Source organism: Diachasma alloeum, unplaced genomic scaffold (assembly GCF_001412515.2).
Source record: "Diachasma alloeum isolate Michigan unplaced genomic scaffold, Dall2.0 Dall_scaffold_00269, whole genome shotgun sequence".
Lineage (NCBI taxonomy): Eukaryota > Metazoa > Arthropoda > Insecta > Hymenoptera > Braconidae > Diachasma > Diachasma alloeum.
This window is the reverse complement of record NW_021680408.1, coordinates 32,571-50,841: the sequence shown is the minus strand read 5'-3', so window position 1 is coordinate 50,841 and position 18,271 is coordinate 32,571. Positions and strand designations below refer to the sequence as shown.

The 18,271-nt window shown below is 36.4% G+C and overlaps 2 protein-coding genes across 4 annotated transcripts in view; both read right to left on the bottom strand.

The window, feature by feature from the left end:
* Nucleotides 1-685, bottom strand: part of LOC107037713 — a 10,560-nt gene extending 9,875 nt beyond the window's left edge. The window contains exons 1-2 of the mRNA XM_015256406.1: nucleotides 488-685; nucleotides 122-366 (exon numbers count right to left, since the gene is read on the bottom strand). Coding sequence (XP_015111892.1) covers nucleotides 122-366; nucleotides 488-557 — 315 coding nt within the window. The 5' untranslated portion in view covers nucleotides 558-685. The remainder of the gene's footprint in view (nucleotides 1-121; nucleotides 367-487) is intronic.
* A 2,433-nt stretch (nucleotides 686-3,118) lies between these two features.
* LOC107037712 (resistance to inhibitors of cholinesterase protein 3) lies at nucleotides 3,119-18,102 on the bottom strand. 3 transcript variants are annotated; one of them, XM_015256403.1, is made up of 8 exons: nucleotides 17,762-18,102; nucleotides 16,044-16,397; nucleotides 14,342-14,613; nucleotides 12,761-12,950; nucleotides 8,461-8,597; nucleotides 6,597-6,763; nucleotides 4,820-5,006; nucleotides 3,119-4,528 (listed from the first exon to the last, which is right to left on the bottom strand). In XM_015256403.1, the coding sequence occupies exons 1-8, from the start codon at nucleotides 17,961-17,963 to the stop codon at nucleotides 3,698-3,700; spliced, it is 2,340 nt and encodes a 779-aa protein (XP_015111889.1). In that variant the 5' UTR covers nucleotides 17,964-18,102; the 3' UTR covers nucleotides 3,119-3,697. The 3 variants fall into 3 exon arrangements, with proteins under 3 accessions (XP_015111889.1, XP_015111890.1, XP_015111891.1); XM_015256404.1 differs by lacking the exon at nucleotides 8,461-8,597 and adding an exon at nucleotides 7,588-7,640; XM_015256405.1 differs by lacking the exon at nucleotides 16,044-16,397.
* Nucleotides 18,103-18,271: the final 169 nt, after the last annotated feature.

The following is an 18,271-nucleotide window of genomic DNA, read 5'->3' as shown; positions in this document are numbered from 1 at the left end:
TCTTGAAAGACCTGTGTACGTCCAATCAGAACCAAATCCTCGACTCGGGGTTAAAGTCGAAGATATTAATCAAAAACTTCCCTCAAAATACTTTTTTCATCGCCAACAATTCCCATCCTACCTGCATCTGCGCAAGTTCCGAATGGATATTGGCAATTCGAAATTTCGATAGCCCATAGACATTGACATCAGTAAAATGCATAGTGACTGCAGTGAATGTCTGCTTTAATTCAGGTATAGACATAGGATCGGGTATTGGTGCACCCGGAAGTCCAATTGGATCATCCTGCTGATAATGTTTCAAAATCATTCGGATGTGATCACCGAGTTGCCGTTCCCCCTGTGCCAATTGTCGTTTTGCCTCATCTAGAATCACAATCAAACACTAATTCACCCAAATTCGAGTGATACATGCTGCATGTACCATTTTAAAGCGTAATTAATGTCGCATTCTCTCTGTAATAATTTTGAAAAAACGTTTCTGTACCATCACTAATGGAATCACCGAGGCACACGTGAGTACAGAAAAATAAAACTGATAACTTAATTAATTTCATTTTACTGGCACTGGAGCGTAGTAACACAGACTGAATTATAGGTGGATTAAGCCAAACTCATTTATTCCACGCTCGGTTGAATGAGCATGCTGCCGACTAATTTCGTTCGTATTTGACGTGAATGCGTCAGTAAAATCGTCGAGAGACTATCATGCAGGTCATTGACGAGGGCGAGGGTCATTCGTTTATCTTCCTACTCTTCTCTGTCTTCTGCCCCACTACTCCTACGAATAATCAACTCAACCATCATGTGTACTCTGTAAATACGATAGTTCCGATAAATCACTACTTTCTGGGGGCATTTGGAACTTCCTATGAGTGGATGGACAATCTCCCTTTCTGATAACAATTTGGCCCAGGAGCTGAAGTGCCAGTTGAGAAGTCTCGTACACGGAGAGAAAAATTCTGTAAAAATTACCAGAAAAACACGGAAAATTACGTTTCAAAACGTAATCCGCGAGCGAAGTAAAATTCAATAAAAAGTGGAAGTCGGAACTCAAATTGTACGAATTGCCACGTTAATTCTAGAGAAATTTTACGAAACGGAACGTAGAAATAACTCACCAGCTTCATAAAAATTGTTGAGCGTTCAACAATTTTTGATTTTGGCCACAATAAGTCGGCAAATTTCTGTAAGATTTTACTTCTTCGAGAAAAATTACGTGACAATTTCGTACTTTGTTCGGTGATGAACCTGAGAATTCACTGAAAGCTTCAGGTTTCTTCTCTTCCGTTCCTATAAAAATTTCCGGAAAACGATTTCCCATTGCGGATTGTGTACATATGGAAGCATTGTAATCTTTGAAATTAAAGTTTTGGATTTTTTGGGTTATAGCGATCCGTTATGAACCAAAAAGTCCGAAAATGCAATTTTTGAAAAAGTTTAATAGAAAAACCTAGCGAATTTGCGATACAATTCTATTCTAATATTCAATAGAAAAAATCAAAAGAATTTGATTTTTCTATACAATTTATTCTATTGAGATTTTCTACAGAATTTCTTCGGCTCAAGTTTTTTGCTTGATTTTCTTGATGAGAAGAAAAGAAAATTATACTGAAAAAACGCAGAAAATTTGAGCCGAGGAATTCTACAGAAAATCTCTCAATAGAATAAGTTATATAGAAAAATTGAATCCTATTGACTTTTTCCACTGAATATCTTCTATTAAACACTTCAATATAATCGGCCAAAAACTAATAGAATAGTTTAATAGAAATTCGATAGAATTTTCTAACGAATTCGATAAGTTTTTCTATTAAGTCTTTTTCGTCTGTGATCTTCCAATTCTTTCCACTCTCTCATATCAATTCCGTAGAAAATAAAACAGATGCTTAACTCGTTAATTGAAATCTCCCTAGCATTCCTGGGTAAATCTGACAATCAAAATTGATTGACTCATAAATCGTTCATTTTCATCAATAATGCCAGAGTTTCATTCGCTAAATGCAGAATCAATAGTAATTAATTTCTACTCGAAGAATAAATCTTTGACAGAATAATTTGTCCGCGGCAATTCAAGCGCTTCATCAATTTCATAAATGGAAAATCAATTAAATGATAGAGTATGAGTATGCAGTGATAATAATAATCACGGAATGAGTACAAATGGCCGAGTAATTAATGTGCAGTGTAATGAAAGGAACAGAAAGGCACGATATGGGTTGAAACTGATAGCAACGATTAATTTTCACTTACTTGCAATGGGACTACTCCACGTTGATTTCGATATGGATTTTTGTTATTGGAAGTGGAAGTATATCAGGTGCAAATTAAAAATTATGTAGAATTTCTGAAATAGTTGATTTCTTTTAGATTCAATTTTTTATAATGAACAGAACAATTAGAAATAGAGAAAATAAAGCATAAACTATTAGATTCATTGTCATGCGCATTCGTAAGTTTAAGGGTCAGTCTAAGGATCACAGGGGTCGGAATAAGGGCCAAGAGGGTGAGAATAAGAATTACAAGGGTTGGAATAAGGGCCAAGAGGGTCAGAATAAGGGTCATGAGCGTGAGAATAACGAGGGTCAGAACAAGGGATCACAAGGGTCGGAATAAGGGCCAAGAGGGTCAGAATAAGGGTCATAAAACTCAGAATAAGAATCATGAGGATCAGTCTAAGGGTCACGCGGGTCACAATAAGGGTCATAGAAGACCGAATAAAGATCATAAGGCTCAGTCTAAGGTTCACGAGTGTCAGAATAATGGTCATGAAGGTCAGAATAAGGATCACAGGGGTATAATAAGGGTCGAAATAAGGGTCACGAGGATTCAGAATAAGGGTCGTAAAAATCAGAATAAGAGTCATAAGGGTCAGATCATAAGGGTCAAATGGAGGTCACAAGGGTCTGATGGAGGGTCCAAATAAGGGTAGCAAGGGTTAGAATAAGGATCATGGGGGTCATATGAGGATCATATGGAGGTCATATGGGGATTGGCGAGCGAAGCGAGCAGGGGGCCTAGCCCCCTAGTCAACTATAAAATTATCTCACTAACGAACGATTATTCAGTATCTAATCAATATTCTGGGTTCTACAATACAATAAAAAATAACAGCTGATTCATCCTTTATTCTTTATTTGATCAATCAAAAAACATTGACGAGCATTCACTTGTTGATAACAATAATGGAAGATACTCAACACGGGACTCCGATGGGATCTGAACGGTATAACAATAAACTTGACTCCGATATCTAACAACTAGCTGTTTACAATTGAATATTTTCGATTTATTTGATGTATAAAGGTGGCGTTCATCACTGCATTCTAGACTTCTGTTATATTCAATAGAGGAAACGTGAACATTCTTCTCTTATATATTAAATCTACATTATTCCAGAATTTATTATTCTCAACAGTTTTGTAAAATGAAAAAGAACCAACACTTCGTCATCACTGCGTTCTGTCAAGCATGTCGTCGTTTTTGGAAAATTTACGACTAAAAAATTTTAAAATTTTAAAATTTAATAATATTCAGATTAGTTTTTGCAATAGTCTCTGTTTCATAAAACGTGAATTTAGTAAGGAATTTCTCCAGAGATTAGTGGAAATAAAATGAGAATGCTTCTTTCAACTTTTACAATTACACAAGATCAGTGGAAAAATGTGGTTGACGAAACCAATTCACAATTGACGATTTATCGTTTACGCTTTAGCGCATCTTCCTCGCTATTATCTTCAACATCACCATCCTCATCTTCATCGTCTTCTTCCTCTTCACTTTCTTCATTTTCATTACTTTCCACTGTTTTCTTTACATCTTTTAATTTATCGTTAATGGCAAATTTTCTGGGTTGGACTTTTTGGACTTCAATTTCTTTTTTATCCTCCTCTTCCTCCTCTTCCTCCTCCTCCTCCTCCTCCTCCTCCTCCTCTTCTTCTTCTTCCTCTTCCTCTTCTTCTGTTTCCTGTCGCTGCTCTACCTTTACATGTTTCTGTTCAACTGCCTTCTCTATATGTTCTTCTTCTTCTTCTTCTTCTTCTTCTTCTTCTTCCTCCTCCTCCTCCTCTTCATCTTCTTCCTCCTCTCTTTCTGTTACTTTCACATTTGTATGCTCTACTACTTCTCCCACCTTTTGCCCTTCCTCCTCCTCTTCCTCTTCCTCGTCGCTTCCTTCTTCCTCCTCATCCAATTGCTTGACTATCTGTGTTTGATCTATCGACTCTAGTACATTCACTTCTTTCATCTGTTCAATTTCTTCTGTACCTTCCTCCTCCTCCTCCTCCTCCTCCTCATACCCTTTCTCCACCTCTCCATCCCTCGTTACAATGTCAGACGTTTTCTCATTATGATGTTCCTCATCTTTCATAACAATTTCCACCTCATCTTTCTCATCGCTGAAAACACTAATTTCCTTTTCATCGATCAACGCTGCAGCAGTCTCTCCATTCTCCCGCGCTTTCACCCCTAAGTCGCTCGGTATAACTTCTCCATTTTCATCCAAATGTTCAATCGCCCCTGTCGAGTCCTAGGAAATTGAAAAAATACAGATTAATGTCATAACACAAGCGCTCAAGATCTGGTATCCTTTCTATTATTTCACACAGCCAGAGCAAAGGTTAATTTCGGAAGCCTGTAACGTAGATTCAAATTACCGTAAGCATTGGAAATTGTGACTAAAGTGTTAGGAATAGTGTGATAGTAGTCAAGAAGATGATTAGACGCGGTAAAACATTAAATGAATTAAAGAATCACCAAATAATAACTAGGCTCCGTAGAATTCATTTGTGACTGATGATTAATTTTAATACTTCCTTACAGATGAATTCTGATCGTGACTGATGAGTGACAGTGTCACTTTGCTTGACAATACAATGGCAGCATCGGAATTCTCCTCGGAGCTCTCCTCCTGGGTTTCCGAGTCTGATACCAGTATTTCACATTGGGGTGGAAGGATACCCTCGAGATAAATTGGCTTTGGCGGCGTCTTCTCACGTTCTTCCGGCCTGGAAAATTAGATTTTACGTTACGGGGATAATGTCAATAGCACTTTTCCATTGATTGAAATTGAATTTCGGTGAACTTATAATCAATCTTTTTATTATTCATGGGGGAACGTTAAAGTTTAAGAACTAAAACTTAAATACAACTGCTAAAAGTTCCCACACGGAAAAATTTATATTTTGGAAAATATGGAAAAAATATCTTGAATTGGCCCAATTTATGTATTTTTTAAATATATTTTTGTACGGGGGTTCTTTTGATTATTTCTTTCTCTCGGATGTCAGTCAATCGAGCGCAGTTTGGGGGGTCATCAGACGCATTTAAAATATTTTCACGAATGACAAAAATTTCCCTGGAAATTTTGCAGTTGAAAACAATTATTACGAAATAATAGAAATTCTCTGAAGGAAGTGGAGGATTTTCATCTTTGTTTTTAATTTTTAAAGACAAACTATTTTCAATCTATCTTATTTCAATTTATAACATTTTAACATATTAGAATAGCTCAATCATTTTCGGAATCCGCTGTGAAATTTAGCGAGAATCCCTCTGGCCTCTCGTGGCATTCATTGCTGTCCATAAGAGATCGATTTCTCATTTCTATAGAATTGACAACAAAGTGATCATTTTGAAATGAATGAATCCCTGAAATACCCAACAAAGCAACTCCTCTCGAATATTTCAAGAATTTCGATTGAAATTCCGGCTGAATTTCAATGTAAAACAGAGAGAATTAACCAAAGAGAAACAATGAACGAAACGCCCCAATAACTAACGATGCTTAACCAGCGATCACTCGCTCAACGAGCGCTGCACCGCCCGTTTTCGTTTTTTTATATTTTAGCGTGTTTATCGACGCTTAAAAATTCTGGAAAAATTAGAGTGCCTAGTTCAATGCTTTTATTAAGCGTTGGCGTTGTTCTTTTTTTTCTCGAGACATTTGTTGAGCTAAAAAAAGAAAAGAAACGTCGAGCGGACAGAAAAACGGCGCCGCGCCGCCCGGTGCGAGTGAGTCCCTGTCAAACGCTTGAGCGGCAGTGTTGCTACATTCACTGCCGCACTTGAAACGCGCGCAGAGCGATAAACGCCAAGGTGGCAACAGCGCGCTCGGTCTAACCCAGCGGCGCTGCGCTAACCGCATGATGAATGCTGGCGGCCGAGCGCGAGTGATCGAGCGTTGAGTAAATAATACTAAATTTATTATAAGGGATTTTCGATTATCCAATAATCACCAATCTTCCTAACTAAATTAATAAATCAATTAATAAATCATTCGGAATTTGAATATTTAAATTGATGATTACTTCAATAACTAAAACGTAAGAGTGATATTAACGAATTGAAAGTTTAATAATTTAACGGTAATTATAATTTATGAATATGGCTGTTCCTCATAGAGACAACTTTTGGACAAGTTAAAAGCGAACATGGAAATTGACGAGACAGAATGAAAAATGAGGACATTTCGCTGGAAATTGGGGCATATTGGAATCAGAGTATTGGTTATTCAATGCGCCATGAAACGTTCCGTCATTACATAAAAAAATTGAGCCATGATTAGAGCCTCTACGTATTGCAGAACTGATATTTACCCGCGTCCATCAGGAAAAATGGGGGTGGTGGGTCGGCTTATTTTCTGGCCAGTCTCAGAGGTAGCTGTCATCTCCATTCCCATGACCTTCATCGCAGACCCTGAGTCTGCATCGACTTCTCCACTTTCATTGGGACTCTGATAACACTGTTTATCCACACATTCTCCCTGAAACGAAAAATATTTATTGTCAGTCAACTGCAAGCTATTCCCCTCAATTTCCGTTCGATCCATCAAACAAGCGTATGAAGAATTTGTTTTGCCTGCTTAATGAGTTACTTGCTACAATTTCGCAAAATCTCACGACCATGCAGGCGAAACTCAGATCTGTATTGAAATTGTGAAACGAATCAGTGAGCTTATCTCATTTCTCTCCTCGTTGATTATGAAATTATCTCGAGGAAGGGAAATTTTAAGGGAAATTATGACAAGATTTTGTTTCATGGAAATTGTTCTCATTATCAATTACAAGTAATGAGGTAGTCGTTATTAAACATGCGCATTTCAAAATTAAATTTAAAAAATGTATATCTCAAATCTCCAATTTAAAATCATCTATATTAGCCGGATTGAAAAACACGGACTGACCTTAGAAATTTAAATGAAAAATGAACGAAAAGATTTTTCGTTTATTTTTCGGGTCCGAGTCAACGAAAAGTTACTTTTTCGCACAGCGTGATGAAAATTCCTTTAGATTTTCATCTATTGAAATAGCTCGTTTCTCACACTAACAATTATCCAATTAATAAAGCTAACATATTTTACTCATGATTTTTCATCGTTTCAATACAAAAGCATTTTCAAATAATATCGCAGAAGCAACGTCAATAAACGAAAAACCATGTGGATGAAGTGATATAAAAATGAATACGAATTAAATTCCTTAAAATTATAAAAAAAAGGTGGAAAAACTAAATTAAACCCAGCAGGACTACAACGACAATCAGTTGTTTCGGCTGTTAAAACACTCATCGGTTCCATTGAATGGTTACCTTTGGCTTTAGGGCAACCCCAGTCGGACCGTTGGAATTCGGAGCCTCATCGACTACTCAAAATATGGAAATCATACATTTTACTATTTTTCATTTTTATTTTATTGGATGCATTTTGGTGGTGAATGAAGAACTCAAAAGTGGAGTGACAAAGGGGATAACTTGCGACACTTCAATGTTAAAAGAATTTCCTTTAAATATTTAGTTTAAATTGAATTTAATTGAATTTAGCTTAAATATACTAATCTAATTTAAAAAATAGTACAATAATTGATAATCTAAATTTTCTATTGAGCAGATAATCCTAAATTTCTTGTAAAGAATTTCCGATTATCCAAATAATCGTCAATCATCCTAACTAAATTACTGATTAATAAATTATTAGGAATTTGAATATTTAAATTGATGATTACTTCAATAATTAAAATTTAAGAGTGATATTAACTAATTGACTACTTAATAATTTAACAGCAATTGTAATTTATGGATATGGCTATTCCAGCCTTTCTTGTCCCTTAAAATTTTCCTCTCAACTCGATCTTTCTCAGACAAATTTCCAAAATAATCTGCATCTATTGTCTCGGATTATCTCCTTCACCTTCGCTACACAATTGAATGACACTCGTGAAGAAAAACAATAATCATGATCACGTTCCATCTGACTATTGGAAGCATGAGGGACAATCAGAACACAGCAACGTGCAACTTCTAATTTTTAATGTAAAAAAAAACGTCTCCATGTCATAAAAATCGTTTAGTGATTTTTGGTCCAGTGCAAAAAGAAAAAAAAGAAAAAACTAAACTCCCATTCTTTATCAGTGACAAAGAGAGATATTGGAAAAAAATAATTGTTCGAAATGAGTCATTCAGAACCTGTGTATCTGTGCACTGGGGATTATGTACGATTGTTCGTGACAAATTGCCCATTTGTACGACAATTCGTTCCATCGCTGCCTCGGTGTCTGCCAATCGTTGTATCAGCTGATTTACCTCAATGTCTCCTGCTGCTTCTATCGTGCCCAGCATGTGCAACATTATACCGATATTTTCAGAATGAAAAATTCGCGAATATTCGTAATTTCATTCTTTTTGTTGTTCATTACAGTTTGCAATTTTTGAAAATAGAACTGTCCCCTTTTTTTGTCATCATTAGTGTCTTCTTATATTGATAAAGGGTTTATTTATTATGCAAAATGTGTAATGGAGATATTCAGGGATTACGAACACTGAGAAGAGATGTGATAGCATTGACGAATTCATAGAATGGGTTGTCATGAGTTACGAAATTGAAAATCACATGCGGATGATTTTGAGTTTAAATTCTGAACAGTTACAGGGGATAATCCCTATGATTTCGCTTCTCTACGAGGGGCATTCATTTGGAAATCCGACGACACAGTGATTGCTGATTTTACATAATTTCATGGAGATCTTCACGATTTCATGCAATCTTTGATTTCATGCGATTGCCTGGGATTTTTTGTGATTTCACGATTTCAAGTGATTTCGAATTTTCGATTTCATCTATTTCGTGGCGAAGGGGGAATGGAGTAGGAGGGGAGGAAATGCATCATATTAATACAAGAAGGCTCAAGCATGAGAGTTACAAGGGGGGTAAATGTAGGGATGAAACCATCAAGGTGATGCCATGAGAATCAAATATATATTTTTTTCATTCATTCGATTAAATATCCATTTCTACCGCAGTCAAAAAATCCAAAGTCGTATGGGAGATTCTCAGAAAATATCGATCGTTGATGTTGAATTTTTGTTTTGTTTTTTTTGTCTTCTCCCGCAGACAGTGTCTCTGTCGGTAACACGATGTTTCGATACTTTTTGAGGATTTCAGGAGGTCGCACAAAAAAATACGCGTTTTTTTCACCGATTTATTTTTTTTCCATGTGAAAAATAATACACGTAAATGGGCATACGTAGAAGAATACACCACAAATAAGTCGAAAAAGTTTCTTTCTCCTTTATGTATTCGTAAAGATCTCATGAGTTGCTGATTTCATGATTTCAATTGAAATCACCCGGAATTGATGAAATCCCAGGGTTTCACTGATTTCACTTCATTTCAACTGATTTCCTACGATTTCAGTCTTGCGTGACACAATGATTTCCCAAGTGAATGGCCCCTCGGTTTTTACACGGCGAAGAATAGTTTCATCAACGGATTCTCAAAAATCGATTCTTACGATTTACGCCCGCGGGGTTGTGCAGCAAAGGATTCTTTCTAGTTCACGAATTTTGCGGAAAATGAAAAACGATGGCGGATACCGCTCGAGAGCTAATACCCCCGGGCCTTAAAACAGTCCACCGATTCTAACATTATTCACACAACCGTGCTGACAGTCACATGAGAAAATTCGGTCACTGGTTGCCGAATCGTACTATCAATAAAATTTTGTTGACATAAGCAGGCGGAGCGTCCAATGCGCAGTAATTGTCTTCAATCCTTTGGGAATAGTTAACGATTTGGAGATAAAAGTAGCACAGAGTTAAAAAGCTTCTGGTTTCCAGAACTACGGTACACTGTTTGAAAATTACTCAAATTTCAAGTAAAAAATCTTGAAATTTTTAACAATCACTCACACGAAATTTTCATCTATTTTCTTATTGACAAATCAGTTGAATTCTAGAGTATTCAATGGAACTGCCATTTTAAGGTCCACGGAAAAATATACCTGAATTGAGTATGAAATATACTTGATACTCAATTGGAGAATGAGTATTTCAATTCGAAGATGATTCTCTTGTATCAGGCCGGGTTGTAGCGAGCCCTCTCAAGTGTAATATAAGGGTCAGGCACTAAGTGTCAGAATATAAGGGGTAAAAAGTGGAGGTTGAAAAATGGGGGTCAGAATATTAGGGTTAAAACATTAGGGTCAGAATATAAAAGTAAAAAATGTGGGTGTCAGGGAATGAGGGAAATATAAGTCATATATTATGATTGATTACCGTTTTTAGCCCTTATATGACCCTCATTGCCTGACACCGATTTTTTTTAACTTCCCGACCCGAAGGGAGGAAGTTATTGTAATGACCCCGAAAATCGAATGTGGAAATTTAAGCATTTCTCCACGTTTCATGACCTTTGGAACCACTTCTGACCCTTTTCAGGTACCTGTCTGTATGTGTGGATGTGTGTATGTGTGTGCGTACGTCTGTGACAAAAATTTTGTGCCACGATTCCTCCTGAACAAACGATGCGATTTGACTTTTTTTTTTTAATCGCTGTATTTTCATGTGACTTGAACCTGATTATTACTTTTATATTCTGACCCTCTTTTTTCAACCCTAACATTCTGACCCTCATTCCTTCACCATTCCATTCAGGCCCTCAGTTTTTGACTCTAATATTCCGACCCTCATTTTTTAACCTCCACTTTTTGACCCTTATATTCTCACACTCAGTGTCTGACCCTTATATTACATGAGAGAGCGCTTGGTACAACCCGGGCTAATACGAAATAATCATCCTCGAATTGAAACACCCATTCCCCATTCGAGTATAAAATATACTTGAATCGAGTATATTTTATTCTTAAATCAGGTTTATGCGTTCCCCTAAATCACATTCAGTATCACTGTCCTGATATTAATAGTCAACTCTTGTACGGAGACTGGACTGTATGTACGTTCAGTAGAAAGAGACCCTGTGTAATAAATAAGTAAGAGGTTTCCTCACTCTTGCAGTAACCCAAAAATGCGAATTAACTCAGAGATAATCCTCGGGTGAAACCCACTCGAGCTTGCGGCTCAACCCGAGTCAAAACGTCGGCAAAGTTTAATTCAAGGATTATAGGTTAATTCCTATTTTTCATTCCCGCAAAGTCGAGTGAAGTTCTATCTACCTTCTCCTGGATTCGTTCGATTTTTGTGAGACGGAGAAGGGATGGTTACTTCCCTAATTAGTAATAATCTCGACGACCATTAAATTCCGGAAAATTACCCGAATTCGCGGATGACCTGCCGCAAAGAAAAACTCGAACTTCATTCTGAACATTCAAGACCAAGAGACCAAGAACATTCTGACTTCAATCGGAGGCCGAATCGTGAAGCGATTCCGATTTAAATCCCGTAAATTGGGATCCAATCTGTCGGTATTCTTCTACGTTCGAAGGATCCGCTAATTGGAGGGCATAAAGAGAATCAATTCGGAGATAAATTCATGCAGAAATGGAATCTGGAAAAAACGTATGGGAAATTGCGGATTAAATCTGGGATAAAACCACTCGCCTCACGTGAAATTTCGAGGGATTAACCCCTCGGGGAAACTACTAATCCGCTTAAATTCCATAGAAACTTTGAATTCCAATTCTTCGGTGAATCGAAAAATTCTGTGGATGGCTGGACGTTGTCTGGTCAAAAGGTGTGAATTCCTGTCTTGTTGCACAAAATTCACCAGTAACTTCATCACTAACATAATATACTCGACCTAACCGGGATCCAACCACCGGAAGTCCTTCAAAGTGCGGAATTCATCGCCTATTTTCGAACGAAAATCTCAAACATTTGTACAGACTCATCGCACCCCTCCAATACTGAGTTGAGATTGACACAATTTTCGCCAAAATTCGCGTTTTTTGAATTTTTCTGGTAAATTGTTGATCGGATTGACGTGAAAAAAAATACCGTTTTTGCGTTTTATCATTGCTTAATGGCTCCTGAAATTTCATGATCGTGCAATCATGTTCCTGCGTTTTTTCTAAAACTTTTCGGAAATACACAAAACTTTAGAAAAAATGCAGGAAAATGATTGCACTACCATGAAACTTCGTGAGTCAGTCAATAATGATAAAACGCAAAAACGGTAGATTATTTCGCGCCAATCCGATCAACAATTTCCCAGAAAAATTGAAAAAACGTTAATTTTGGCCGCAAGGGTGTAGTACATCCTTAAAAATTACTGGCCATTTCAAGAATTTTTCCCCAAAATTTCACGGTTTTTGTTCATCGGCGACTGTTCCCATATAACTGGCTGAGGAAATACCTTTAGGGGTAATCAAATACTCATTACGCATGTAGACATTTCAGGAAAACAAACACGGGAATAAGAATAACGAGTAATGATCATTAAAAGCTCCATTCATCTGTCACGAATCAATTCTTTTCTCAGTGTAATTGATAAGTTCGTGAAAAAGAAAATGCGGAATTAATGACCACTTACGTGCTTGAAGCTCTTGAATCGTTGGAAGTGGCTCCTTGGGTGAAGGCGATCTCTCTTTCCGATAATAATTAGTACCCGTTATTGCAGTGGTGAGGATGTCAGGGTTGAAGACGCGGTCCCTGAACTCCCTTTCCGCCTCGGGGTTTTGATAATCCTGGTAAATTTCATTGTTTGAATTTTTTCTCAGGATCTGAAACACGAAGATTGATGGGAATATGTTAATTAAGTTTCTCATGATTTTTGATCAGGTTCCGCGAAACTCGTTAGTTATTTTCCATTAGGATAGAACAAAATTCTGTGCTCAAGCGATAAAACTTATTACGTCAAATCATCCAAAGAAATCATTCAAGAAATCACAGGCAATCATCCCATTCTGAAAATTACTGAGTCACCCAATTGAGGAGTGACTAGCTCCTCGAAGTTTCCAGTCATTCCTTAGAATAAATGCCAGGGGCCAATTATTTAGGAATTCGATGAGACAGTGATTGCTGATTTTAGATGATTTCACGGAGATTTTCATGATTTCATGCAATCTTTGATTTCATGCGATTGTCTGGGATTTTGTGGTGATTTCGCGATTTCAGACGATTTTAAGTGATTTCAAATTTTCGATTTCATCGTATGGGAGATTCTCGGAAAATATCGATTGTTGATGTTGTATTTTTATTTTGTTTTTTTTGTCTTCTCCCGCAAACAGTGTCTCTGTCGGTAACACGATGTTTCGATACATTCTGAGGATTTCAGGAGGTCGTACAAGAAAATACGCTTTTTTTTCATCCATTTGTTTTTTTTTTCTATGTGAAAAATAATACACGTAAATGGGCATACGTAGAAGAATATATCACAAATAAGTCGAAAAAGTTTTTTTTTCTTTTATGTATTTGAAAGGGTCTTATGAGTTGCTGATTTCATGATTTTATGAGATTTCACCGATTGCAAGTGATTGCAATTGAAATCACCAGAAATCGATGAAATCCCCCACTGATAAAAAATTTTCACTGAAGTTTCCAGGCTTTAGTCTTGAAATATGAAACAAGTTACGGTTTCATTGAAATTTCGGGGAATTTTACCATTAAAAATTTGTGGTTTTCGTGAAAAATTCATGGAAATTTCAAATTTCAGTAAAATTATTCCATGAAAATTAATGGAAATTAGGAAAATTCAAACAAAAATGTCCTTGGATTTTCAATTTTTTGAAATTTCAGAGCAATTTCTTATTAAATTATCATGTTTACGTTGAAAATTCATGGAAATTTCGGAATCTTCATGGTTCTTCCACTGAAAAATCGGGAATTTCCTTGAATTTTCAGGGAAACTTGAAATTTCATAGACTTTTTTCCGTTAATTTGAATTCAGTGTCACTTTCTGGAAAATTCGATTAAGTTTTTCTAACAGTGGAAGTTTTCACTGATTTCACTTGATTTCAACTGATTTCATACGATTTCAGTCCTGAGTGACACAATGATTTCACAACCGAATAAATGCCCCAGTCATTCCTTAGAATAAATGTCCCCAAATACCAAAAAGACCCAAAATTATTCGAATATGACCAGTGACATTCAAAAGTACGGATTAATATACCTTAGCAATAGTGTAAAGGAAGAAGAGAAGAATGCCAATGGTATAAAGCGGCAGGATGATTCCCATAGTGCCACCGCCACCACCACTTGGCGGTGGCACAACTCGCCCAGGTCCACCCATTGGCGGTCTCATTTTCTGAACGACAACGTTCTCTGGTCGCCCATCAACTCGCGGCACTATGTGTGATGTGGGTATCGCTCTGCCACGCTCTCTCATTGCTGGATGTAGACCCCCAGCATGAGGTGGCAGTCGTCTTTCTTGTCTCAGGGGAGCTGCAAAGAAAATTGTTATTTCCACGAAGATCAGAACCAGTGGACGAAAAGCAGAGCAAAATTTTTATTGCATTCTTGCGGAGTTAATTCGACACTGCATCACAGAGAAGACACGATATTATTTGATATATCAGGACGGTGAGGGAGGAAATATTTGCATTCTTTTGTTATGGGCATTAATTATTATCAAATGATGATAACCCGATAAAATTTTTAGTACAAAAAAATACAAAAAAAAATACTTTTCGCTGATCTTTCATTCAATGTTGTAACTTTTGAATTAACGAAAAAAAAATTTCTCTATATTATAAAAATTCAAATCGACTTCTGGTGATGAAAATTTACTCGAAATTGAGAGTCAAAAAGTAAGGGCCAGAAATAAAGGGTCACAAGGGTCAGAATAAGGACATGGGGGATTAAATTAATCTAGTTGTGAAGACGGAAATGAAAATAAAATGAAATAGAATAGTATGAATTAATCCAGCGACAGGCCCGAAACGTCCGGTCGCTAGTAAAAGAAATTAATTGCATAGGGGAGGTTGGGGTAAAACGGACACTTTTGACTTTTTTTCAAATGTTAATGAGGGGTTGAAATGTTGATGAAATTTAATAATTTTTTTTTTCAATACAAAGAACAATTATTTCCCTTTATGACGAGCCTAAACTGAGCTCAATTGATAAATTTGTTTCTGAGTTATGAATAATTTTTAAAAAGTCTAAAGTGTTCATTTTACCCCACCCTCCCCTAAATAAATTGTGATGGTAACGATCATGGGAAATTAGGAAAATAAATGACGACGATTAGATCGTCAATAACGCAACGTTTCGCTAATTATTTTATCTTCATCAGGCTCAAGATCAATAACTTGACTTTTTGAAACTAGGTACAGTTTCTCATTCTGTTTGTGTCATGTCAAACACGAATGTAAATACACCCACCCGAAAGTGACGTCAACCTCGATCCATTCCCATAAAAAAGTACCAAAATCTTCAGAGGAAAGCAAACAGATTACACAAATAAAGGCAACTCATAAACCAAAAACTTGCTCCTCACTTCATCAATCACGTTAAGAACAGAAACATCTCGTTATTATTCTTCAGCTTTCGTTAATATCACCTTAAACCTAGAACTGAAAGCTGTGATAAAAACATAATATCTGGATTACACATGTTATTAGCAAAATTCATAAAATATATTCTTGGAAAAATCTTAGCCACAGTGCGATTATTTGGCAATTCGCCAGTTTGAGATGGACAGCCCGAGCTCGCAATCCATATATACCCACTGACCTTTTCAAAGGTGGAATCTATAGTTTTCGTTTGATTCTGGGGAAGAGAAAGCCACAAGCTGTTATTTTCACCCGTTAATTTATCACTAAAAATGTCTACAATTGTTATTTCTGAACACAGTCACACCGAATTTTCCTTACTGTGTGGCATTAATATATGATATCTTATGAGATGCGGTGTTCCCAATTGTGCCAATGGTACACCAAAATTGTTCCTGAGACACAGTGAACCGTTGAATGACCTTATCTCCTCTATAACTTGCTTGTACGTTTTTCCGAGTCTCTCCTTTTCCGCCAAGAATGATGACAAATCAATGCCACATCTTGCCAGGACTTCGTCGCGGCAAAAACTTGCACTTTGGGGTGTCAATTTGTTTGTTTTCAGTGCATCACGCACACGTGGATCTATTTGATGGTGTTTCAGTATGTTTTGACACATCTCTTGGAGGATATCCACGGTATTTACGTCACTCTCGAATATCAAATCGCAGCAGACTGATAATATACAACATTATGGAGGAATTTATGAATTACTCAGTAAATAATTAATTCTGTAGGGAAGAGGTACAACTTAAGAAGTTCATGTGTCGGATTCGAGGGATGTGATGAACCTGAAAATTCACTGAACGTTTCAGATTTCTTCTCTTCCATTCCTATAAAAGTCGCCGGAAAACGATTCCCTATTGCGGATTACGTGAATTGTTCCGTAATTTTTAATGAATATGTCAATTGCAAAATGGTAAATTCCAAATACGGTGAATTTTTTGTAACAAAAAATCGCCTCGAACTATTGATTTCGACCCTATTAATGGCAAATATCACCGCGAATTGTTTAATTTTCATTTTCCAAGTGTTTTCAAATACCCATTGCTGATTACTATTATATTAACAATCGTCTTTTCGCGCTAGTATACGCAATAGTTGAAGAACTACCCCAAAATGGATACAAAAATGAAACACCCTCCTGATATTTCTTACTCCAAAACAGTCAAATTTGTCTCAATCTTATTATCTCTATGCATTGCAAAATCGACACCAATTAATTTTATTTATTTATTTTCATTGACTAACTATTTTCAAATGCTCACTCCTGATGCATAACAAATTGACAATGATCTTTTTCGCACTTGTATGCGCAATAATTGTTTAATTTTCATTTTCCAAGTGTTTTCAAATACCCATTGCTGATTACTATTATATTAACAATCATCTTTTCGCGTTAATATACGCAATAGTTGAAGAACTATCCCAAAATGAATACAAAAATGAAACACCCTCCTGATATTTCTTACTCCAAAACAGTCAAATTTGTCTCAATCTTATTATCTCTATCCATTGCAAAATCGACACCAATTAATTTTATTTATTTATTTTCATTGGCTAACTATTTTCAAATGCTCACTCCTGATCCATAACAAATTGACAATGATCTTTTTCGCACTTGTATGCGCAATAATTGTTTAATTTTCATTTTCCAAGTGTTTTCAAATACCCATTGCTGATTACTATTATATTAACAATCATCTTTTCGCGTTAATATACGCAATAGTTGAAGAACTATCCCAAAATGAATACAAAAATGAAACACCCTCCTGATATTTCTTACTCCAAAACAGTCAAATTTGTCTCAATCTTATTATCTCTATCCATTGCAAAATCGACACCAATTAATTTTATTTATTTATTTTCATTGGCTAACTATTTTCAAATGCTCACTCCTGATCCATAACAAATTGACAATGATCTTTTTCGCACTTGTATGCGCAATAATTGAGAAACGACTCGAAAATGTATAAAAGAATGAACGAGAATGCATCCTTCAACAATAAACAAAGCGATTTATGAATTTTCAAATATACCAGTTTCGTCGGGTGACGTGTGTGCAGTATTCGCAGGTCCCGTCAACATGGGATAAAAAATTTTGGGCCACAACACAGCAAAACAACCAGCAACAATAGCCAACACTAGTATAGTTTTTTTCGGGCCAAATTCCGTCTCCTGTGGCACTTTTCTCCGCGCATCTTCGTTCGATGATCTTTCGTAGGTTCGTGTACGCTCCATGGTTAGTGTTTTTTTAATGATTTTTTGGGGGAATTTTTTAAACAAATTTACACGTTAGTTACATTCAGAAACAACTGTTCGCCTTCACTGGTGCGAACACAGGGTGGAAAAATGGAGGTGGACCGGTGGCTCACTAACTTCTGCGCTATTTCTGTCAATAGAGCAAGGTCGGCGCTTGAGTTCTAAGGACCCCGAACGTCATCAATTTCTATTTTATTTTTTTCGTAGCAGAGTATTTCAGAAATCTATTGAAGTCAATTCCCCACTAGAAAATTAAAAAGCGCTTGAGATAATTTATCTATTTTTTT